General features: G+C 48.6%; 1 protein-coding gene across 2 annotated transcripts; it reads right to left on the bottom strand.

Annotated features, from left to right (window-relative positions):
• Positions 1-81: 81 nt before the first annotated feature.
• Positions 82-11430, bottom strand: DMAP1 (DNA methyltransferase 1 associated protein 1). 2 transcript variants are annotated; one of them, XM_051999899.1, is made up of 10 exons: positions 11243-11430; positions 10687-10778; positions 10256-10451; positions 6137-6295; positions 5706-5873; positions 5169-5354; positions 1900-1971; positions 887-959; positions 306-595; positions 82-199 (listed from the first exon to the last, which is right to left on the bottom strand). In XM_051999899.1, the coding sequence occupies exons 1-10, from the start codon at positions 11342-11344 to the stop codon at positions 140-142; spliced, it is 1398 nt and encodes a 465-aa protein (XP_051855859.1). In that variant the 5' UTR covers positions 11345-11430; the 3' UTR covers positions 82-139. The 2 variants fall into 2 exon arrangements, with proteins under 2 accessions (XP_051855859.1, XP_051855860.1); XM_051999900.1 differs by lacking the exon at positions 11243-11430 and adding an exon at positions 10887-11041.
• Positions 11431-24212: the final 12782 nt, after the last annotated feature.

Here is a 24212-nt window from a genome sequence, read left to right on the forward strand (position 1 = left end):
CACAGGCCCCGCCCAACAGCAGTCTTGGAGTCCGCCCGGACCCCCCCCTCCCGCACAGCACCAGCCCGACCCCTCCCTCCCTCCCCCCCTCCCCCTCCCCCTCCCGGCAGGCCCCGGGCCCAGCTCGGGCCTCGCGGCTTCACGGCTTCTTGGCCTTCTTCACCGACGAGGAGCTCGAGGCCGATTCCCGCCGCTTCCTCTGCGGGAAGAAGGGGAGGGGGGAGAGGGGCGTGAGCCGCGGGGGGCCCCGGGCTCCGGCCAGCCCGAGCCCCCGAGCCGCGCTGGCCCCGGGGGGCCGTGCTCACCGAGTTGGGCGTGAGCGGGGCGCCGACGACGTCGATGAGCGAGTCCTTGGGCAGCTCGGGGCCGGGCCCATCTCCCGGCAGAGCGGCGGGCTCCGTGCTGGGCGGGGGTGGGGGCGGGGGCGCGGCGCCCAGGGGCCCCACACGGGCCAGGGCCTCGTGGCGGTGGCGCAGCATCTGCAGCTCGTACTCGCAGTTGGCGCAGGCCTGCTTCAGCTCGTACAGCAGCACCAGGTCGCTCCGCAGCTCGTTGAACATCTGCACCAGCTCCTCCGTGGGCGTGGGGCTCAGCTCTGGGGGGCGGGTGGGGGCTGAGGGGCGGGGCCTCAGCCAGCTCCTCCCCGCGTCCCCCAGGTTTCCACCCCAACCCCGCTGTGCTGGTGGGCCACTGGGATGCCCGGAGCATTCTCGAAGGACCCTCTCACCCTCACCCAGCACACCCGTACAGGCTCCTTCCTGGAAGGGAAGCCCTTCCCAGAGTTCCCCAACTCCTCACTGGCCCACCCTAGCTTGTCCAGGGGCCTCTTCCTTTGTCCTCCACCACCCCACCCCCCACCCCCACATGACCTCCAGCCCAGACTCACCCACTCCCAGCTCCAGAAGCATCTGCTCCAAAGCCTTGATCTTCTTCTGGCCCACAGAGCTCGGAAGCTTCATCTGCACCAGAGGCTCTGCTCAGTCTCCTCCCAGGCCCTCCCCTACGCCTTGCCCAGCCCCCCCCACCCCCCTGCAGCAGGACACTGGCAGTGCTGGGGGCGCAGACAAGGTCCCTGTATCATTGTGCACAGACTCTGGCCCTTCATCAGGGCTTCTGTGCAGGGAGGAGAGGGGGAGCTAGAGAGCCAAGGGGCATCTGGGAGCACAGGGGATGAGGTGACCGCACTAGCAAGAACCAAAGCCTAGACAAGGCCCAAACAAGGCCTGGAAGTCCCAGGGCCGGTGCCACCCAGCCGGGCAGGGGCAGAGCCAACAAGCAGAAGGCAATCCAGAAAGGGCCTGAGCCAAGGCTCCCCAGGAGGAGAGCACCAGAGGGCCAGGACAAGTGGCCGTGCCAGGGACAAACAAGGAGAGGGGCCGGCCTGGCCCTCATCGTCCAGCAAGACCAAACCTGGCCAGGCCCCCTGCGGGCTCTGTCTCAGCCCTGCAAGTCTGCCACCCCCTCTTCTATCTCCTGGTTCCACCTGGTAGCTAGCGGGCAGCCGGGCAGACTCCATTGGCCAAGGAGCAGAGTATATTCTAATTTCACCGTCATTAAGAAAATGTTATGATTTATGTGGCAGGGCCCACTGATCCCAGCTCTGCATTTAGCGAGCGAGCCGTCCATCTCCAAGATGGATGAAGGTGGTCTGCTCTCTATGAAATGTTATCAGCCTGAAATGAGGAGTCCATCACTCACCCCCTCGGTAAGGCTGGCCCCCGTGACCGGGGCCACCAAAGGCCACCACCAGGTAGGGGTCCCAAGGCTGGGGACTTCAGGTCAGCCACGGTGAGGCAGCACCAAGCCCATGGCCTGACCAAGGCCGCCCACAAACTAAGCGGACCCAGGAAGATGTGGATGGGGCCGAGAGCTGGCACGGGGACCCAGAGTGGGACTTACCCTCTGACTGCGAAGCGTGACTCCCGCGGACTTGAAGTCGGGAAACTTGATGCCAGCTGTCTCTGGGACAGCCTGAAAGGAAGTGAGGAGAACCAGGGGTCAGATGGAAGGGGTAGGGCCCCAGAGCGGCAGGACCCTCCCAGAGGCGGCCAGGCTCCAGGGACCACCCAGACAGACCATGTCCCAGTTGCTCAGCCCTGTGGGCAGCCATTGGGAAATTCTCATCACATCACGGGCTCCTCTGTCCCAACCCTTTAGGAGCAAGTGGAAGCATCCTCGTATTGCCTCCCCCCAAAAATCCATCCAGTTTCCTCCCCCCCTGGATAGGGCAACAGCGCCAGCTGGGGCAGGGAGGGCTGTGCAAGGCCAGGGCCAGCCACTGAAGGACCCTCCGCAACCAACCAAGCAGGCAACATGTCCGAGGCATTTTCTCATTCTCTCATTGGGAGGTAGATGCTGTCACTGTCCCCATTCCCCACTTGAGAAAACTGAGGCAGGTGTTAAATGACTTGCCTACAGTCACATCGCTAGTACGTGCCTGATGCTGGGTCTGAACGGGGGCCTTCCCGACTCCATGCCCAGCACTCTAGTCCCTGCACCACCTGCCTGACCAGCCGGCTCTGCCGGGACCCCTTCGGGGGAATGGCCTCCGAGGCTGAAGGGAGAAGCGCAGGTCTGCCCCTTCTCACCCACTCCGGACCTCCCTTCCTCCTCTGTAAGGTGGGGGGCTGAACGTGAGGCACCCTCTTAGGTCTTTCCCAGCTCTAGAACTCGGATCCCACAGTATCAGGAGAAACCTTCTCCCTTGGGAGGCCCCCTTTCTATCACCAGGCAGATTGAGACCTAGCCTCAGTTTACCTCTCAAAACGACCCGAACTTGCTCATTTTAGAGATGAGCGAACTAAGAATAAAGGAAAGGAAAACGGTGACTGTTCCCTTCTCCCCTGCTGCCTCCTGGAAAGGTGACAAGTCAAGCAAGGCAGCTCACTGCTGAGAGCCTGCCCGACCCTGGGACCCAGACCCTGGGCAGCAGGGACGCCCGGGGCAGGAGCACCGTGTAAGACATGGGGCCAAGACTTTGCAAGGAGAACCAGTGAGGGACACGGGCACCCCAGGCAGGGGCAGGTGGCTAGTGGGAGCATGGCAGAAGCCTCCCGGGGTAGGCCGAGTGCCCAGGTTAGGGGGACAGCTGATCCCCCCGGTTCAGAATGGAAGATGAGGAGCCCACTCATGGATTAACAGACTTCCGAGGAAAGTGAGCAGCTCAGGACAGCAGAGGAGGCCACGGGGGCCTCATCCTGTGTGGCTGCACAGGGACCGCCCAGCCTGTGCCCGCTGCGCGGGTAAGGGGTAAGAGGCACAGCCAGGATGTACCCTGGCTCTCCTTGGACCCCCTGCTTCCAGCTGGGGCATCCATTCAGGGAGGATTGCCTCAGACGGGCCGGCCTATGACCGGCCTTCAGTAAGGAGGGCAGCTCTAAGAGGCTGCCATGCAGACGTTACCCGGCCCTGCTCTCCCCCCAGACAGGAGCCACCTGCAGCCAGACAGCAGGGTCAGCATTGGTGAGGCCGCGGAACGGTGGGCCACGGGTGCACCGATCCTCAACAAGGTTTCCTGCCTGCAACAAGGCACACGCTCTGGCTCGCAGGCCCCTCGGTGCCCGCTGAGGAAGCAGGCAGGGTCTGGAGGGGGTGGAGGAGGAAGGGCAAAGAGCCCCAGAGCTCGGGAGCCCGGCACCTTCGGCCTTGGGGGCAGAATCTGGGCAACTCCAGCTCCAGCACCCAGCTCCAGGGAGAGATCAGGCCGGGGACCGAAGGCCCACGGCTCCTGTGGAAGGGCGGCCCGTCACATCCTGAGCCTCCAACGAGATGAGGCGGCTGGGCGGCCCCGAGGTCATTCTACCACCACTTTTTTTATCTGTGAGATGGACGACTCGTGAGTCACAAAGAAAGCAGGAGCAAGGAGCCCATCTGAGGTTGGGTCTCTGGAACCAGGCCCCGGGGCAGCCCGCAGCCCCCACCCCCACCCCCCCGGCAGTGCCAGCACAGAATCTCTAAGGGCACCAGAGAAGGCACAACCTGGGAAAGGCGGCAGAGAGCCACGGCATCTCTCCATCTGTGAGAAGCCCGAGTGGGCAGACAGAAACACCGGCTGGCTGAGACTGCTCCCCTCCTCTGGGGAGGGTCCCCAGAAGTGAAGGGAGCCCCAGTCACCATCACCGTCTGCTGACCGGCAGGGGCGGAGGTGGAATAGACAGGACAGATTTGTTTGTCTCTGGAGGAAGAGGATGGAACCGAAGGGCCAAGGGGGAGAGAAGCCCAAGACAGAGGAGATGGATGGCGAGAAGCCCCCCAGCAGCCTGGAAGCAGCAGGCGTCCCCAGGCCCCGAGAAGCAAGGACAAGTGAGGGCCTTTGGAAATATGGGGGCATCTCAGCCACAGGCCCGGCGGATAGGGCCGTGGAGACTTCCTGGGAGTGGTCCGGGGCCCCCCAGAAACTGCGCCGGCTTGTGGCTGAGGCCCCAACTCCCTTTTCAGAAAAGAGGAACCATGAGCAGAAGGCAGCGAAGCGGGAGACACGGACGAGGCCCGCCCATGCCGAGTGGGCGCCAAGTGGGCCGGATGGCCAAGCTCAGTGAGGAGCGTCTGGGAGAGGGCGCGGGGCTGGGCTCAGGCCTGGCACCCGCAGGACCTGGGGCAGCATTTCCTTCTCTGACAAATGAGGGGAGCCCCTCTAGCGCCAGGTCTCTGTTGTGGACCACAGCTCGGCTGGCACGGGCCCGCACCCAGCACAGGGCACCGCTCCACGCCTGCCAAGGCCGAGGGGCCGGCAACAAGGACAGCGCCCCAAGGATTTACACTGAGCAAGCCCAAGTCCAGGATGGGGGAGCACCAAGTGAGAAGTACGTGGCTGGAGAACGAGGCTGTGACAGACCTGGGGGTTTTAGGGCCCCCCCAAGCTCGGGGACAGGGCGAGAGGGTCCCTCTGGCACCGTGGTGTCCAAGATGTGACCAACAGCAAAGCCGCTGGCCGGAGAAGGGCCTCGAATCCCCGCCCCGGGAGGCTGACAAGAGCAGCTCTCAGGTCCGAGGCCCTGGGGGGTCCCTGCGATGACCGTCCCCTCCTGCCTGCCTGCCTTGGGAGCCTCCTCCTTCCCAGAGCTGCCAGAGGACCCGAGGGCACCACAGCAGGGCAGGCCTCTGGCCCCTGGACGGGTGGGAGGTGGGCGCCCACGCCCGCAGCCCCTGCCCCCCTGCCCAGCGCTCACCGGTTTCTCCGTCTCCTTCTTCTGTGGCAGCTTCTTCTTGGGGGCCTTGCGCTCGGTGCGCCGCTGCTCCGCCGTGGTGTCGGCCGCCGTGATGAGCTTCTGCAGGTCTTGGCTGCGCTTCTCGCGCTCCTTCTTGCGCGCTTCAATCTTGCGGAGCTCCTGGACCAGGTACTCCTCCTCAGCCACCTGCGGGCACAGGCGGATTCAGGAGCAGGCCTGGCCACGGCTGAGGTCCGAGCCTCTGAAGGCCGGGCCGCCGCCCCCTCGCCATGAGGCACACGACGCAGAATTTCACAGTGAAGGGGGAAGGGGCGGCACCCCTGGGAAAAGGCAACCCCGTGATAACACTTTGCTGTTTCAGCCTCAGACTCTGATATGCAGGGGGCGGGCTCTACCCCCCAAAACCATCGCCCCCCCCCAGCGCATGAGCGCTTGCTCCATCACGTCCGACTGCCAGGGCCGCCCCCTTCCTCTCCACAGGGTCTGCAGGCACCGGGGGGAGCAGCTCTCACGGCCACCTCGCGGGGGGCTCCTCACCTGCTCAGGGGTGCGGTTGTAGAGCCTCTCCAGCTGCTCCTTCCGCCGCCGCTCATGCCCGGCATCAAACACGGGCACCTTGAGGTCGGTGCCTGGCACAGCCCGGACATTGGCCAACCGGGCACAGATATGGTAGTACCGCTCCTTCAGGTCCTCCACCGACCGCTTCTGGGATAGGGAAGGGACACGTCAGGAGCGTCGGGGAAGGGACCTAGTAGGACAGGAACACTGGGCTTACTGCACAAGGGGTACAAGGATGGGGGCGGAAGGAGAGAAGCCGGAGCCGCAGGCAAAAACTGCAGGGGGAATTGGGGGGGGGAGCTGCAGGACACAGTCCGGGCACCCCTTATTGGGCCAACTGGCCGGAAAGTGTCTGCAGCTGTGAGGGTCTGGCCAGGGCACATGGAGGGAGAGCGAGCCCCCCCACTGACCTTAAACTGCTGGTGGTCATAGCGATCGTGGATGACCACAAAGCGCAGGTCGAAGCGACGGCTCAGGTCAAAGAGATGGTCAGTCTCTGCCTTGGTCCAGGCGTCATCATGGAGGTACAGCTGGTACTCCTGCTCTGAATAGACTGGCACTTGCACTGCCTGGGCAGGGGACAAGCGGGTGTTGGGGGCCGGTCTGCCCCCGGGCTCTTCTGCCTGTCTCCCCAGGGCCAGGTCACAGAGCGCGCCTCATCGGAGTCAAGGCCCAAGTGCCCCCCTCCCCACCCAGCCCCCTGTGGCCGTGGGCCAGACCGGGGCTCTCTCTCGCAGGCAGCAGCTGATTGTGCCACGGCGGGACCAGCAGGGGGCAGCAGAAGCTGGGCACAAGGCACTGCGGGCATTGCCAGGGTGTCCCAGCCAGACCAGACACGCAGGCCTGGGACTGCCATGAGCAGGCGGGTGTAGTGGGGACACTGAGCAGAGGGCAAGCAGGGGAGGCCCAGAGGGAGGCCGAGGGACCAGCCTCCTCTGCCAGGCCGGAGCGGGAAAGCGCGGCCTTTCCAGAACCAGTCCAGGGGAGCCAGTCGCCTTCTCGGGGTTCAGCCTGGTCCCATGCTGGGTCACAGGGCACAGTCCCCCTGCCCCAGGGCCCAAGGCAAGGGGCAGGATGGGAAAGATGCAAAATAAAGGCAGGGCCGAGAGTGGGACCCTTCCCCCTGGAAGAGGGGATTGTAATGCCGGTCCAGATCCGGTCAATGGCAGCCTTCCACTCGTCCCAGGAGGGAGATGCTGAGGAAGGGACCCCCAGTGAGGCAGGCCCCACACCCAGCCAGGACCTAGGGAGCCAAGAAGGGCAGACTTCCCAGAACAGGAGAGTAAAGAAACAGGATCGGAAAGCAGGACAGAGGATGGCCAACAGGATCTCAGCCAGGGCCGTCCCAGGGTGTCCCAGTACCTGGGCATAGGAAGGGGCCTCCCTGGACACCCACACAAGGGACCCAGCCCCTCCCCCCAGGGCAGTCCCTGCCTTCTGGTCCAGCCCAGTCCAAGAGCTTCCCAGAATCTTCTCTGGTTCAGGCTCAGCAGCCCAGGGCTTCCCTGTTCTTCCCCAGCTGCTCCCTTGAATCCTTCACATGAGCCTGACCAGAGAGGAGGGCCTGGGAGTCTCATCTCCTCCTCCTAGAGCAGCCCCGGGTCCTACCAGCTCCCTGGCTGCCCCATCACCCAGCTGATTCATCCTGATCTCAAGGGTCCACTCAGACTCCAAGCTCCTTTTCAGAACAACTCATGTCTAGCCTATCTTCCACCACCTTACAACTTGTGGAGTTAATTATTTTGCAGCCAAACATAAGACTTTATTTACTTATTCCTAATCAAGGGGCAGCTAGATGGCACAGTGGATAGGGCATTGGCTTTAAGACAGGAGGACCTCGAGTTCAAATCCAGCCTCAGACACTTACTTCTTAGCTGTGTGACCCTGGGTAAGTCACTTACCATCAACTGCTTCACACAAACAAAACTTACTCCTAATGAACTGGGGCTCTCAGTTTCCAGCTCTGATGTGGGTCTGGCCCAGGCCTCCACTGCTTAGCTCCCCTCCTAGCTGTGCGCCACCTATGCCCCTTTCCAAAATGTCACACAGGCTCAAGCACTGATCCTGGCCCTTCCCTGAGCCCCTGCCCCTCTGGCGCTGGGCCATCCGCCCCCTTGCTGACCCCACTGAGTCCACAAGAAGATTCTCAGGCCTTCATCAGAGCCTTGTTAAATTAAGGTGAGCGCTGTGCTCAGAAAGGCCCTCACCCAGTGACCTGGTGCACCAAGGGCCAAGAAGGCCATGTGCCTCCCTCTGGTCCGTCCCCCTTCAGAAGACCCTGCAGAATTTTCCAGAAACTGAAGGCAAGCTCAGAGCCTCTCTGCACCCCGTGTCAGCTCCTTCAGGGCCCAACAACCAGCAATCTGCTCCCGGGGAGAAGGGGTCTCCGATTAAAGGGGCAGGGCAGCTACTGGGTGCCTTCTCTCACAGCTGCCTGCTGCAGGCCACAGAGAGAAATCGGGCACCAGCCCTTCCTCGGCATGAGCAGCCTCACCAGTCCTCTGGAGCACTGCCCCCACACGGGAATCGGGGAGTGGTCCTGGGTCTTGCTGAGCCCATTCTCACCCCTGTGCCAGCACATCCCCGACAAGTGCCCAAGCGACGCTTGTTCACTGACTGCCTGCCCTGTAACACACCAGTAATAGGCCCTGGCAGCAGCAAAAACCTGGAAACCAAATGGATATTGGGAAAGAGAAGAACTGATTCTGGTTCATGAACAAGATGGAACGGTCACAAAGAGATGTTCAAAGAAAGTAAGATTTGTAGACTTGAGAGATGGAGCAGAGAAAGGAACCAGGAGACCAGCAGGCCTGAGACTAGAGTAACATAAAGGGCTGAATTTGGATGATCCCCATGAACAACCTGCGTTCTGTTATAGGAGATGGGTCAGTCCATGGGGCGGGGAAGGGCACACTGGGAAATGACTAGGATGTGAAAGGAACAACAAAAATCCTTAAAAAAAACCCACCATTTAGGGCCTTGGATAATCTACCCCGATTGCCAGCATTGCCCAAGTCCAGGTGCCCGAGTGCGGGCCCTCAATAATCCCACGAGCCTCTCCTAAAAGGAAGCAGGTGCCGGCCGAAAGCAAACAGACGCTGGCCTGCCTTTGGGCAGCTGCTCCCCCAAGGGGCAGAGATTACACTCTAAACCTGCCCCATGAAGGCACCAGGCAAAGCAGCTCTGCCAGCTATCGGGGGCTGGCACATGATGCGGGGTCTGGAAGTCAGAGGGCTTGGGTTCATCTGCAAAGTGGCAGGGATGGTTCCCCGCTCCTGAGCTCAGAGATGGATGGGGCCCTAAGGAGACCATGGATTCATGTCACTTAATCTCAATTGCTTTACAAAAAAAGTAAAATTTTTAAAAACAAAAATCATTTTTAGCTCAACAACCACCCAAAAACAGACAGCAGGCCCGTAACATACAGGAAATGAGATGTGCCCCCTAGGAGGGACTGAGGGGATCACCCCCAATGAACAAGAGCTGGATGGACGGAGCCCAAGCAGTGATGAGCCTGGGTCACGGCCCCCAGAGGCAACGTCTTTAGGGGATCCACAGCATCAAAGCCCCTCGAGGAGCACCAGGACTAGAAGAGGCTGCTCTCAGGTGAGTGGGAAGGCAGAGGGGAAAGCTGATCCACCAAGGGCAGAGGGAGGTGGGGACAGGGGAGACAAGGGCACTGTTGGCAGCGAGGAAGAAGCCTGGAGGCAAGTGAAGATTAGTGAGAGGGACGGTCAGGACGGAAGGGGACGGACAGGCAGGGCCAGGAGTGTGGCCCCGCTCCATGTGAGATGGGGAAGGAAGAAAGGTGCCTGAAGGACAGGACAGGAGGAGGAGGAAGGTCAAGAGGGAGCTTAAGTGAATAGCCACAATGTCTTCCGAGAGAAGAAGCACAGCTTGGGAAGACAAGGGGCCAAGGAGCAAGGGAAGGTTAGCTGGTCTGAGTGGGACCTCCCCGTCCGGACACGGCGTGCTCTCACTGACCCTCTGCCAGCCTCCAGCCCAGCTGGGCACTCCCTGCACTCCACAGAGGCCTTGCTACCTCGCTTCTCTCCAGCCCTACCTCCTTAGTCCAAGACCAATCTTCTGGTGCTGGACCAGTGGGGGAGGCTGAGATCCTGGGTTCAATTCTTCCCACTGACACACTGACCCACTGCTAAATGAGAGTGCTGGGCCCCATGGCCCCTGAGATCTAAGACACCAGGACTGGGGTGACCCTCTTCCGTCCCTGCTGTGGCTCTGGCCACTTCCTAGAAGAAAGTGCACACTTTGGACCTGGCGGGGAAGGCCCCCGGCCGGCCGGCAGACCGGACCTCTCATGTAACACAACTTTCCCGCTGACAGCTTCCAGAAGCCAGGCCCCACAGATCACTGAGCAGACCAGCTCCACGCTCCGCCTGCCCCCACCCCCCTCAGAGGTCTCCTGGGCTGCCTGATCTGCCCCGGCCTCAGAAACCACCTCCTCTGCAACCTCCTCCCTGGGAGAAGACACCTCTGCAGGCCCAGGGCCTCGCCGCGGGGAGCCTCACCTTATTGAATCTGGCAAAGGGATAGTCCTTGCCCTCCTCGGCCGCGCGCCGCCAGTGATAGAACATGGCCCCGTCCTTGCGGGCAGGGTTGGTGAAAGGCATCCACTTCCAGGGCCGCACCTTCTTGGAGCCCAGCTTGGCCTTCACGGTGCGATAGCCTTGGGTTGTATCGCTGGGGAGAAGGGGGGGTGCATCCCTGCCAGGGAAGGGGGGGATTACAGCCCGCTGGGAGAGCCTGACAACCCTGCCCCCCCAGCTCCCCGACAAAACATGGGTCTGGCCAGGACAGCCCCATCCCGTGGGGCCGTGGGGAGCACCAAGAAGCTTTAGGTGACAGGGGCTTTTGGGGGAGTGGGGCGGGGGGGCGCCACGAAGCCGGGGATGGGGGTTGGGGATGGGAGTGGGGGGCAGAAGGGGGTCAATCCACTTGCTTTTTGTCTGAGTAGAGCAGAGCGTAGACCTCTCGGTGCATGCCCTCCGGCCTCTTGAACGTCAGCGTCTCTGACGACTTCTTGGACTTTTTCTAGGAAGGGACCAAGACTCAAGTGGAGAGACTAGGCCAGGGAGCCCTCCGGGCCAGGGAACCCCCTTTCCCTCCAGCCTGACTCCCCAGCCCCTGACCTCCGCCCACCTTGGCCATCAGCCCCTCCTGCACAGGAGCTGAAAGGGACTTCAAAAGGCATGGAGACTGGCCCCAATTTGAGCAGGGGTGCAGCCTGCGTCTGCTTGGAGCCCTGCAGGGACGGGGAGCTCACTACCTCCCTGGGCAGCCTGCCTCACCAGCAGGCCTGGGGCAGGTCCAGGAGGATGCTCTGAAGCCACGCCCCTTTCTCCCAGCCCCGCCCTACCCCAGCGCGCAGGCGCACAAGGCCCCGCCCCGTCCAGGGGCTAGCCCGTCCCACATCACGCAGGCGCATTCGGCCCGGAGGCAGCCTTGGTCCCACCCCTCGACGCCCGCCCCGTCCGAGCACGCAAGCGCAGACGCACCTTGTCCGGGTTGATGATGTCCTTCTTGCTGATGGGCCCCGGCGCGTCGCCCTCGGGCCCGCCCAACTCCAGAATGTCGCGAACGTCGGCACCTGTCGCCATGGCGGCCGGCGGACTCTTCGGGCCTGAGCTCGGCCCCGGCCCCTCCTCCTCCCTCCTCCCGCCGCCGCCGCCGCCGCCACCGCCGCCTCCCGGCGCCACAGGCTCCGACTTCCGGCTGTGCGGAGTCACCGTCTAACCGGCCCGGCCGGACCACTTCCGGTACGAGCGCGCTCCTAAGTACGGTGGCGAGCGCACACGCTTGCGGCAGCTGCGGCTGCGCAAGAAGCAGGGGGCGAGACCACGCGCGCTCCGCCCCGCTACCCGTCCACCAAGCCGCCCCTACGTTTGCTGAGAATTTACTGTGCACCTGATGATCCTAAGTGGGGCCCATGTGCGAAGCTGCCGTCCACCCGCCTCACAGATCCTGTCCTGGACCTTTGGCCCGGCTCTCTCTCACACACACACACACACACACACACAAGTGAGCCCACACACACAAGCGAACTTAAGCCAGAGCCCACAACACACACGCAAGTGAGCTTGGCCCCAAGTGCTCGCACGTGCACAAGCCGCTTACCCAAGTGCCCCCAAGCTCCCCGCAGAAGGGCGGGAGGGGGAGGGGGTGTATTTGATCCCTGGAACATTATGGGAAGAGGCTTGGGTGGGGGTCTGAGCGTCCGATGGAGTGGAAAGGTGTCCTCGGCGACCCGATCGCTCTGACCGCATGCGGCCCCTCCCCCAGCTCTGCTGAAAATCAAAGATGCTGTTTGCCAAGTGTCCGGCGCAGGCCCCGGGACATTGTAGGTCCGTGTTAAGTATTCCCTTCCCCTAGAAACCACAGGATCCGGCAGCTTTGACTATGTGACGTAGGGGGATGGGAGCCGGACGGTGGGGCCCCCAACTAATAAGGAGGTACAAAGGGCAAGGAGTTTCTGGACAAAGATAACGGGTCAGCGTCAGACGCGCCGAGTTTGGGTAACTCTGGCACATCTATAAATGTCCAGCAGGCCGTGGGTGATCCCAGGATGAAGCTCAGGAAAGGTTGGAGACAGAGATGGTTCCTCCAGGCTGTTGGCAGCCAGGGGAGGGCACGCAGACACCAAGAGTGCGGCAGAGTAAGGGCGGGGTGTGGCTACGGCTTCAGCAAAACTAATCCGGGAACCAAAAGATCGCGGTGGAATGATGGAGTCTGAGGCTAGATGGGAAAGGACTAAGCGTGAGTGTAGGAAGGAAAACGGGGGCATCTCGTATGGGTGGCACCTGCTTTGTGGGCCCCTTCTTTCCTCCGACAGCGTCACCCCCCTGCACGATCGGAGTAGCCTTCCGGGGCCTCTGGCTGCCCAGTCTCTCCCCATTCCGGACCACTCTTGACCCTCAGCTGTTAAATGTATCTTCCTAAAGCACAGACCAGACCATGGCACCCTTTCTACTTGATAAACTTGAGTGCTTCCCTATGACCTCCCGGATCAGAGATAAAGTCCAATATTTGGCTTTTAAGGTTCTTTCCCACCTTAATAGTCTTCTTACACTTTACTCCCCTCTTTAAAGTCTGTGACTCAGCAACACTGACCTTGCTGCCCCTCAAAAGTGACCTTCCCTCTTCCAACTCAGGCTTTTCAGTGACCAACCTTCATTATCATTCCCTCTTTCTCACTTCGCGGATCGGCTTTCTAGTCTTCCTTCAGGTTTCAATTAAAACTTACCTTCGACAAGAAGTATTTTCCAGTCAAAGTAGGGCAGAATTAAATATTCTAAAAATAAAAGAAACTAACAAACTTTAAAGCAAAAAAAAAAAAAAAATCCAGTGGAATGGTGTGATGTTCTCTTCTTTTGTATAATATGATCGTCGGCTGGGAGCAGGTTTCTTGGGGAGGATTCTGGAGGCAGCCTTCGTTTGAGTTCCAAGTAGTAATCACCATAAATGCAGCCAGGGATTTAAGTACAGCCTTTTATTGTCTCTTCCAAAACAGCCCGGTTCGTTTTCTCAGAGGCCTATCTCTCTGTTTGGTTCCAAGAGCTCTTGCAGCTTGTCCTTTGTCGCCTCCAGCTCCAAATCCTTCGTTCGGCCCGACTGCAGCCTCTAGCTTGTCAATCTCCGGAACTCACCCTCGCTGAACCTGAGAGCTTCTCATGTAGGATCTCTTAAAGGTGGGAACCCAAAGGTTGACTCCTCCTCTGAGAGAGTGGGATTGTGGGAGGTGTAAACTTGGATATCTCCTGACTCCAATGTGTGAGCCAATGTGTAAACTCTTTTAAATGTGTGAGCTCTAATGTGTAAATTCTCCCAAAGGTGTGAACTCCAAAGGTGTAAACCCAAGCACATAAGCACTGTTTCTATCAATTCCATTGAGTTAACACTAGGATTCTAACAGAATGGTACTCTCTCCTTCCCACTTCTCCCATTCATTCCATTGAGAAAAAGAAAAACCAATCTGTATTTAGTACTCCATACAGAATAAAACAATGATTCAACTATAAATACAATAGAAGATATTAATAATCAAAATAATCAATATCCACATCATTGCATCAATAATTTTAGGGAAAAAACTTGACAAAAAACACTATCAACAAATAATGCCAAATATTGACCCAGGAAACCACAAATTAACATTTTTATTGTATTTTTTTCTTTTGTAAATCATTTCTTAATTATATTTTAATATGGTACAAAAGTATTAACTTCTCTCAAGGTGTTTGACACTTCTGCTACCAAACATTTCTTTTTTAAAAACAGATTAAGAAACTTAGGAATATATAAATCTTTCCTCAATATGATAAATAGTATTTAAAACAACTAGGAAAATATATAATAGATATTATTAGAGATCTTTCTAATAAGATCAGGGGTAAAGTGAGGATATCCATTATTACCAGTAACACTTACCATAGTGCAAGAAATCCTAGCTATAGTACAAGAAAAAGAAATTGAGAGAACAAACATAGGCAAAGAGGAAACTTTTTTTTCTTTTGCAGATGTACTGAAAGTCTTCATAGAGAACCCAGGAGATTCAATCAAAATAACTGAAGCAATAAGTTCTACAAAGTATCACAATGTAACAAGATATAAAATAAGCCAACACAAATCATTGCCCTTTTTATGTACTACCAGCAAATTCAGAAGAGATGGAGAAATTCCATACAAAATCTGCAAAGTCCATGAAATATTTAAGATTCTATATCCCAAGTGTCTCTGGGATCATGTGATCAAAAAGTAAAGGAAAAAAAAATTTTTTATCTTTTTGAGTTCTCATAATCTCATTTCCTTCCAATCTCATGAGAAATATGAACAAGAGGTATGTTAATTATTATGGCTGTATCCACAGGCAAAAAGTCTTAAGAATGTTAAAGGGATAAAAATCCTAGGAATTAATAGCAAAAAAGATTAATCCATTCTGGGATCATTTCGCACCTGCTTTCCTACCCAGCCCTACATTTAAGCAGGTCCATACAATGTGACTCACAAGTTTATGCCCTGAAACTCACTCAGCAATTTCCTTATTTCTGGGGCTTCAGTTTCTTTCAACAACCTCTGCACTTTCCTTCATTCCCATTATTCTATGGAGCAGAACTCAACTCCTACCCACCCCGGTTAAGTGGAAAAAATAGAGGTATAAGAAAGTGGAAGTCACTGGGTGGGTTTACTCAGAAAATTAAGATCAGTAGGAATCAGAGTAGGATGATAAGAGTATATGGATGGGGTCTACAAAGCCTGACGGAAAGAGTACTGACATCCAGATGGAGCAACCTTTTCTCCTAAGTCACCTGGGCAGGACTTAGGTCATAGAAAAATGAATTCTGCAGAATGGACTTTGAGGTCCATCCCTTAGGGAATCTGCAAATAAAAGGAAAGGAATCAGAAATCGAATGACTTTTCCCTGTCACTTAGAGAAAAGAAAAGACTGAAATTGCCAAAGATCTCAAGAGGAAGAAAACTCTATTAAAAATCTTGAACACACGCCCAAAATGCTATTAAAATGTGTATTCCCTTTGACCCAGAAATATCACTGCTAGATTTATTCCCCAAAGATATCAAAGAAAGAGGAAAAGGGGGAAAAAAAAGGGAGTAAAGAACAATCTTTATATTGTGCTTTTCATAGTGACAGAAATTAGAAACTGAGGAGTTGCCCATCAATAGTTGAACAAGTTATATAGTAAATGCACATGATGGAATGCTACTATAGTGTAAGAAATGACAGAAGGGATGGTTTCAGAAAAACCTAGGAAGATTTGTATAAACTAATGCAAAGTAAAAAAAAGAAGATTGGTTTACATAATAACAATATTGTAAAGATAAACAACTTAGCAATTGCAATCAACACAAAGAAACGAATTACGATTCCTGAGGACTGATAATGTAACATTCATCCATTTCTGGAAAGAGAATGAAGGCCTTAAAGTACAGATTGAAGCATAGGTTTCATTTTGATTTTTTGATAGCTAATGCAGGAATTTGTTTTGCTTCAGTATACATATTTGTAAGGGGTTTTGTTTTTCTTGCTTTCTCAATAGATGGGAGAGAGGAAATGGAAAAGGAAGAATTCAGAACTAAAAATAAAACTGAAGCAGATAAATCAACAGGAAAAATATAAATAACAAAAAGTTTTAGATAGTTTCTAAATGAGTTCAAATAGTTCTGAAAAATATTTGCAAGACAAAAGATAATAAAGAAGTCCCAAAAGAGCATGGAAATAAAGGAGAATGATTCTGAAGGGTTCAAGAGGAAAATAAGAATTATGAAAGCAGGATTTATGGTTCACACAGAAAAAATAATTGGAAGAATAGAGAAACTTGAATTCACAGTGAAGATTCTCTCCCAAGAAACAAGAAAACTGATTAGGAACATAAATACACAGAAATGAAAGATAATCTAGCAGAAGTGGAAGGAAAAACTAACAATGTTCAAAGAAAACAAACTGTTCTCAAAGACATAGAGACAACTAGACCATAAGTATCCCAAAAGAGCACAAGTAAAAAACTAAACCTATAATGCAAGAAATATTTTTTTAAATGACTATCCAGAATTTCTGAACACAGAAAATAAATTGTCAACTCAAAGACTACACAGAGAGCTTCCAGGAAGGAAAAAATATATACACCCTATAAATTTCAAAAAATATATAGTTCCATTTAAGAATTCCAATGATAACAAATTCAATACATGATCAGGAGGAAGACCTTAAAACATAAAGGAGAGGGACTATGAGTAACATGAGATCATTCTGTACCTCCCAGAAAATGAAAAAATGGAATATCATGCTCCAAAGAACAAAGGAATTCAAGAAGCAATTTAAGATGAAATATCCTGCAGATGTGAACCTAATCATTAATGGAAAAGAAGGGAATTAAATTTATAAAGAGTCATTTGAAGCATTGCTACAAAGAAAAACAGCTGAGCAAATGATTTGCTTTGCAAACATATCAGAAACAGAAATACAAGAAAAGTAAACAAATATAGCAAAGAAGGCTCTGATAACAAAGTAAAATTATCCTAGAAAGACACTAATGGGACTAATAACAATGTAAATTATAACAACAGAGGAACCAGTAAAAGTAAGATGTGATGGACTTTGCAACAAGTTGCTTACAAGCAAATTTTTTGCGTGTAGGACTAAACTATAAAAAGGGAAGATAAAAAAAGGGTAGAGAGAAAAAAGAGAAAAATGTGTAAGGTACACAGTAAATCATGTAAATAGTACAATAGTAAAACATGAAGGGAAAATAATTCCTGTAGTTTGTCATGAAGAAGGAATGTGGAGTGAGGTGGCAAGGGGGAGTATTTGAAACAATAACAAAGAAAGGGGGAAATCTTGATTCATTAGTTGGGGAGAGATTCTTACTGAAGGATACTCCCATGATGGAGAAAGAGAGATTTTGTAATGGGAAATGAGGGTCTTAAATGAATATAATCTGTACAAGGATACTGCAAATAAACATTAAAATGCAAAAATATTTAACAAAACTTTTATATACCATAGTGTGCAACAAAAATAGTAATCAATTCAGGAAGAATAAAGAAAAGACACAGATCCAAATGGAGACTTAGCAATGAAATCCTAAGTAATGAGTAAAGAAGCAATCAGAAAAAGAATAATTATATACATGAATAGATATCATAAAACATATATGTATGATATATATCATAAAACAATAATTATGAATGGACATATAAAATTTTCTGAGTTGTACTCTGAGGTACCACCTCACACCTCTCAGATTGGCTAAGATGACAAGAAAAGATAATGATAAATGTTGGAGGGGATGTGGGAAAACTGAGACACTAATGCATTATTGGTGGAGTTGTGAAATGATGTGAGAGCAATTTAGAACTATGTCTAAAGGGGTATAAAACTGTGCATACCATTTGAACCAGCAGTATCATTACTGGGTTTGTATCCCAAGGAAATCATAAAGGAGGGAAAAGGACTCACTTGTACAAAAATGTTTGTAGCAGCTCTTTTGGTGGTAACAAAAAATTGTAAAATGAGTAGCTGCCCAAAACTTGGGGAACGGTTGAACAAGTTGTGGTATAAAGGTAATGAAAAAATTATGAGCGAGTTGATTTTAGAAAGGCCTGGAATGATTTACATGAACTGATGCTGAGCAAAACAAGTAAAACCAGGAATACATTGTACACAATAACAACAAGAATGTATAATAATCAGTTATGAAAGACTTGGTTCTTCTCAGTCGTTCAGTGATCCAAAGCAATCCCAATAGACTTTGGACAGAAAATACCATCTGTAGCCAGAAAAATAACAAAAGAGATTGAATGTAAATCAATTCATTCTATATTCACTTCTTTTTGTCTGTTTTTTTTTTTTAATCTCCCCCATGGTTTTTCCCTTTTGCTCCAATTTTTCTCTTCCAACATGATTCCAACACATTGGAAAGCACTGTGTATTAAAAATAAATTTACTAGAAAAGGAAACAAATTTTCTGAATTGTAGAAGAAGCAGTCCTCAGAAGAAAAACTATATCCCTAAAAATATTTAGAAACAAAAAGGAGAAAAAACAAGAATCAATAAACTGGATGTATTTCACAAATTAAATTCCAAAAATAAATAGCCCCAAAATAAGCACAAAAGAAAAGAAACTGAAAATTAGAGAAATAAACACTGGAAGCAAAAAAAACTATAGAAATTATAAATAAAAGTAAAAGCTGACTCTTTGAAAACTGACAAATCTTTAACCAAACTGATTAAAAAGAAAAGAGCAGGCAACCAAATAACTGTAAAAACAAACAAACAAAATGAAATCACAACAAACCCAGAAGAAATAAAAATAATTATCACTCTACTATGAACAGTAATGTGAATAAAAAAAATGAGAACATAAAAGCAATAGAGGAAAACAGTATATAAAAACCCAAACTAGCAGAAGACCAAGTAGAGATCTTAAATTACCAAATTTAAAGGGGAAAAAAAACACACCTAGCTATAATAGAACTACCTAAGGGAAAAAGTGGAAAAAATTTCTGATTCTGGTATAGTCACAGGAAAGTTTCTATAATTTTTAAGGAACAATTAATACCAGTGCTACACAAATTATTCTCAAAAAATGAAAAAAAAAATGGAGGATTCTGAGAAGATAGTAAAGTAGGTAGGTAAAATTTCAAGTTCTCCAGATTTCCCTTATGAATTGAATAACTTTGCGCCTCTGGGCAAACATAGACTGGTGAAAAATCTAGAAGACTTGGGGCAGAGCACGGGTCCACCTGATACAATTTGAGAAGATCTGAATAAAGACTTCAGGCTGAGAATTAACCTATCTGAAGTGCAAACACCTCCAGGCTAGCCCCACCAAGTGGGGAACCATGGGGTGAAGTGGTTGAGGCTGGAACCTCAGCAGGAATTGTAGAAACTTTCATCTCCAGGACTGTTTGTAGAGTTGGGGCTTGAGTATGGTTAGGGTTAAAAGTGAACTTCAGCTATTGGGAATGCTAGGCCCAGCTGTACTGTTGAGACAGGTCCTGGGTGAGAAGGAACCAATACCTAGGGAGTACAGAAACAATGGAACAGGGACACTGCTGGCTGTGGGCACTTGCAAGAGGCTATAGTTCTTGGTTTGGGGTTCCTGGTCAGAGTGGAGGACTGAAGGAAAGCTTGAAGCACCATCCCACGATTAGAGGTGCTTACAGTAATACCTCTTACTTAAAAAAAAAATATCAACAAAGAAGAATCCCACCATTGAAACATATTATGGAAACAGGGAAGACTGGAGTTAATCTTCAGAAGAGGACACTTTAGTTTTAAAAAACTTCTACCCCAAAAAAGTAACATGAAATGGTTCCCCGCCCAAAAAAGAATTTAAAAAATCAAATGAGAGACATTGAAGAAAAACTAAAACAAAAAAAATTTTTTTAAAAATACAAGAAAAACAAGATTGCAAAAAGTCAACCAACTAGAAAAGGAGGTACAGAGTCTCAAAGATAAAAATAATTCTTTGAAAATTAGAATTAGGCAAGTGGAAGCCAGTGAAGCTAGGAGAGACCAAGAAATAACAAAACATCATTAAGAATGAGTAAATAGAATAGAATGTGAAACATAAAAAAATGACAGACCTGGAGAACAGACCAAGAAGAGAAAATATAAGAATAAATGGACTGTCAGAGAGTGGTGGCCAAAAAGAAAAACTTGACACAACAATGCAGGAAATAATCAAAGAAAATTTTCCTGGAATTGATAGAACATGAGGGGAAAACAGAAATAGAAAAAAAAAAAAATCCACTGGTCACCACCTCAAAGAGATCCTTTGTGGAAAACATTGCCTAATTTTGAAATTGCCAGATCAAAGAGAAATTTTTGCAAGAAAAAAAAAAAAACAATTCAAATACATTGGAGCTACAATTAGAATTGTACAAGACTTATCAGCAGCTACAATAAAAGACCACAGGTCCTGGAATCATACCTACCAATAATCAAAAGAACTAGGCCTGGAGCCAAAAATATCATATACAGCAAAATTATAATTTTGAATGAGAAAAATGAGTTCAATGAACTTGCAGATTTTCAAAACTTTCAAACAAACCTGAATTTAACAGAAAATTTAACATATAAGAACCAATATCAAAGATCAGTTTTAAGGAACTCATGGAAAAACTTTGTTTATTGTTTAAGTTTATTTTATTGTTATTTTTAAATGGGAAATGTTTATATGTTTAAGATTCACATCAACAATAGGGTAGCTCAAAAGAAAGAATAATAGAGTTTTTAAAAATAGTAGTTATGTTATTCAAATGAGATGCAAAAGAAGAATAAACACAGAGGCATTAGAGAGGGGAGGAGAGCGCATAGTTCTGAAAACATAGCCACATTGGGAATGGGTTCAATAGGCAATATTACATATATACTATGAAGGATATAGCACCCTCCAAAATCTATAAAGAAATAAGGGGGGAAGGATGGGTGGGTAGGAAAGCAAAGGGTGAGGGGAAAAGACAAGGGAGGGATCCTTAGGTGGAGGGAGATTAAGTAATAGAAAGGCAAGTTAGGGAGCAGAATGTAATTAAAGAGTCAACAAGGATAGGAAAGACATGAGTGTGTATGTGGCATGTGTATATGTGTGTGTATGTATATATTTATACATATATACATAAATATATCTTTTCTTAACCTTAGCTTGCTTGGGGTTGGGGGTGGGCATGAAAGGGGGGGAAAAGAATGAAGCAAATAGGGCACATAACAGAAAAACAAAGAATTTTCAAGGAAGTGAAAAATGGGCATTGATGAATATAATTTCTACTAATATGAATATAATTCTACTAATATATTTTCTTGATCTGGTAATTTGCCATTCTATATTTTGAATGTTCCCAGACCAATATCATTAATGAATTATGATTTTTAAATACAATTTCAAATAAAATCCTGTTTATATATTATTAAATAAACTTAATTTAAAATTTAAAAATAATAACAAAATAAATAAATACATTATTAAATAAAATAAACTAGAGCAATTCATCCAATAAATCCTGAATTATGACCAAGGTAAATGTATACTGAGTTTATAAGGATAGTTCAACATTAGAAAAACTTAATTAATCATATTAAAAACAAAAGCCATTTGTCAATAGAGACATATTCAAAAAATATGAACAATTTTCAAATGAATTGCTGACTATTAAAAATCATGAGATAATATGCTCCAAATCACCAATAAAAGAAACAGTCCTAAACTTTCATCTCATATCCAGTAAAATGACAAAAGACAAGAATAGTAAATGTTGAATGGTTTATAGGAAGATGAGCATACTAGCGCATTATTGGAATCATTATTGAAAGTCATATTTACAAATAGCAACTAAACTGGTCACATCTTTGTCCCAGAGATTCCATTAGTAAGCTTAAAGCCTTAAACTTTAAAAAAATTTCCTGTGTATTCCAAACTATTTAAAGGAGTTCTCTTTCTGATAATAAAAATCAGAAACAAAGAAGATATCCATTGATTTGGAGATGTTTTTGTTGTTGTCATTGGCAGCTGGGTGGCAAAGTGGATACAGTACCAGACCTAGAATCAGGAGGACCTGAGTTCAAACCCAGCCTCAGATGCTTATTAGCTGTGTGACTCTGAGCAAGTCACTTAACTGTTTGCTTTAATTTCTTCAACTGAAAAGTTGGCTGGAAAAGGAAATGGCAAACCACTGCAACAAGAAAACCCCAAGTGGGGTCATACAGGATGAGACATGACTAATCCCCTAAACAAGATGCCCATTGATTGTGAATGTACCACCAAAAAATATGGTACATGAACATGATGGATTCTTAGTATGCTATAAGAAATTATATCTGTACATGAAAAATATGGAAATATGTTTTAAATGATTGTACATATATTACTATTTTGCTTATTGCCTTGGGGAAGAGGGAGGTAAGGGAGGATGGAGAAAAAATTTAGAGCTCAAAATCTTACCAAAATAAGTATTTAAAACTATCTTTACATGTAATTGTAAAAATAAAACACTATTAAGAAAAAAAGAAATTATATATGTGATGAATACAAAGCATATAAATGAACTGATGTAGAGTGAAATAAGCAGAACCAAGAAAACAATATATATAACTATAGTTAAACGAAAATACCAATCATGAAAAAAAATCATAAGCAAAATTTTCCAAATAATAAAGAACAAGTCAGCTTCAACCAAAGAGATAGAAGACTTCACCAATTTATCTCTTTGCAGAAATGAGAGATTAACAAGAGCTGTCCATGGTACATATTTTCAGGGGGAAAATTTTTTTTTTAATATATGGATCAATTTGGGCAGCTAGGTGGCGCAATAGATAAGACACTGAACTTGAAATCAGGAAAATTCATCTTCACTGAGTTTCTCAAACATTTATTAATTGTGTGACCCTGGGTACGTCACTTAACCCTGTCTGCCTCAGTCTCCTCATGTGTAAAAGGAATTGGAGAATGAAATGGCAAAGTGCTCTTTCCCAAGAAAACCCCAGATGGGGACATGAAGAGTCAATCATGACTGAAACAACAACATAACAAATGAATCAGTTATGCTAATTGTTTTCTCTTTCTTTTTATGTTTTTTAATCTTTAAAAAATAACATATCTATTTTATAGATTTAAAAATTAATAACAAAATTCAGCTCGAAGAACAAAAGGACAAGAATTTCAAGGGGATTATGAAAAAATGCAAAGGAAGGTTGCTGAGCTGTACCAGATTTAAAACTATAAAAGCAACGGTCATCAAAACAATTTGATACTGGCTAAGAAAAAGTAGTGGATTAGTTGAATAATTTAGGTTTATAAGACACAATAGTAAATTATTGTATTAATTTATTGTTTGATAAACCCAAAGACACCAATTTGTGAGTTAAAAATGGCAAAAATTGCTGGGAAAACTAGAAAATAGTATATCAGAAACTAGGCATTGACCAATACCTTCATATCAAGATAAAGTCAAAATGGGTTCATAATTTAGACATAAAGGGTGATAGCATAAGCAAATTAGGAGAACAAGATATAGACTCCCTCTCAGATCTGTAAAGAAGGAAGGTATTTATGACCAAAAAAGAACTAGAGAGCATTATGAATTGCAAAATGGATAATGCTGATTATATTAAGTTAAAAAGGTTTTGTCCAAACAAAACCAATGCAACTAAGATTAGAAGGGAAACAGAAAAGGGGGAGGGAGGGTTTAGATTGATAAGGTCCTCATTTCTAAAATATAGAGAGAATGAACTCAAAATTATAAGAACACAAACCGTTCCCCATTTGTTAAATGGTAAAAGGATATGAACAGAAAATTGTCAGATGAAGAAACTAAAATCATTTCTAGTTATAAGAAAAAATGCTCTAAATCACTATTAGAGAAATTCAAATGAACACAATTTTGAGGTACCACTTCATACTTCTCAGATTGACTAAGATGACAAGATAAATATTGGAGGAGGTGTGGGAAAAATGGGACATTAACACATTGTTGGTGGAGTTGTAAACCCAAACATTCTGGAGAGCAATTTAGCTCTATGCCCAAAAGGCTATAAAATTGTGCATACCCTTTGATTCAGCAGTGTCTCTGTTGGGTCTATATCCCAAAGAGTTCATTAAAAAAGGAAAGGGACCCATGTGTGCAAAAATGTTTGTAACAGCCCTTTTTCTAGTGGCACGGAACTGGAAACTGAGTGGATGCCCATCAGCTGAGGAATGGTTGAATAAGTATATGATAAGATGTGATAAATGATATGGAATGTTATTGTTCTATAAGAAATGATCAGCAGGCTTTTAGAAAAACCTGGAGAGACGTGCATGAACTGATGCTAAGTGAAGTCAGCAGAACCAAGAAAACATTGCCCACAATAAAAACATTATATGATGATCAACTATGATGGACTTGGCTCTTTTCAACAATGAGGTGATCCAAGGCAATTCCAATAGATTTGGAGTGGAGTCATCCAAATCCAGAGAA

The sequence above is a fragment of the Antechinus flavipes genome, chromosome 4 (genome assembly GCF_016432865.1).
Source record: "Antechinus flavipes isolate AdamAnt ecotype Samford, QLD, Australia chromosome 4, AdamAnt_v2, whole genome shotgun sequence".
NCBI classification, from domain to species: Eukaryota; Metazoa; Chordata; class Mammalia; order Dasyuromorphia; family Dasyuridae; genus Antechinus; species Antechinus flavipes.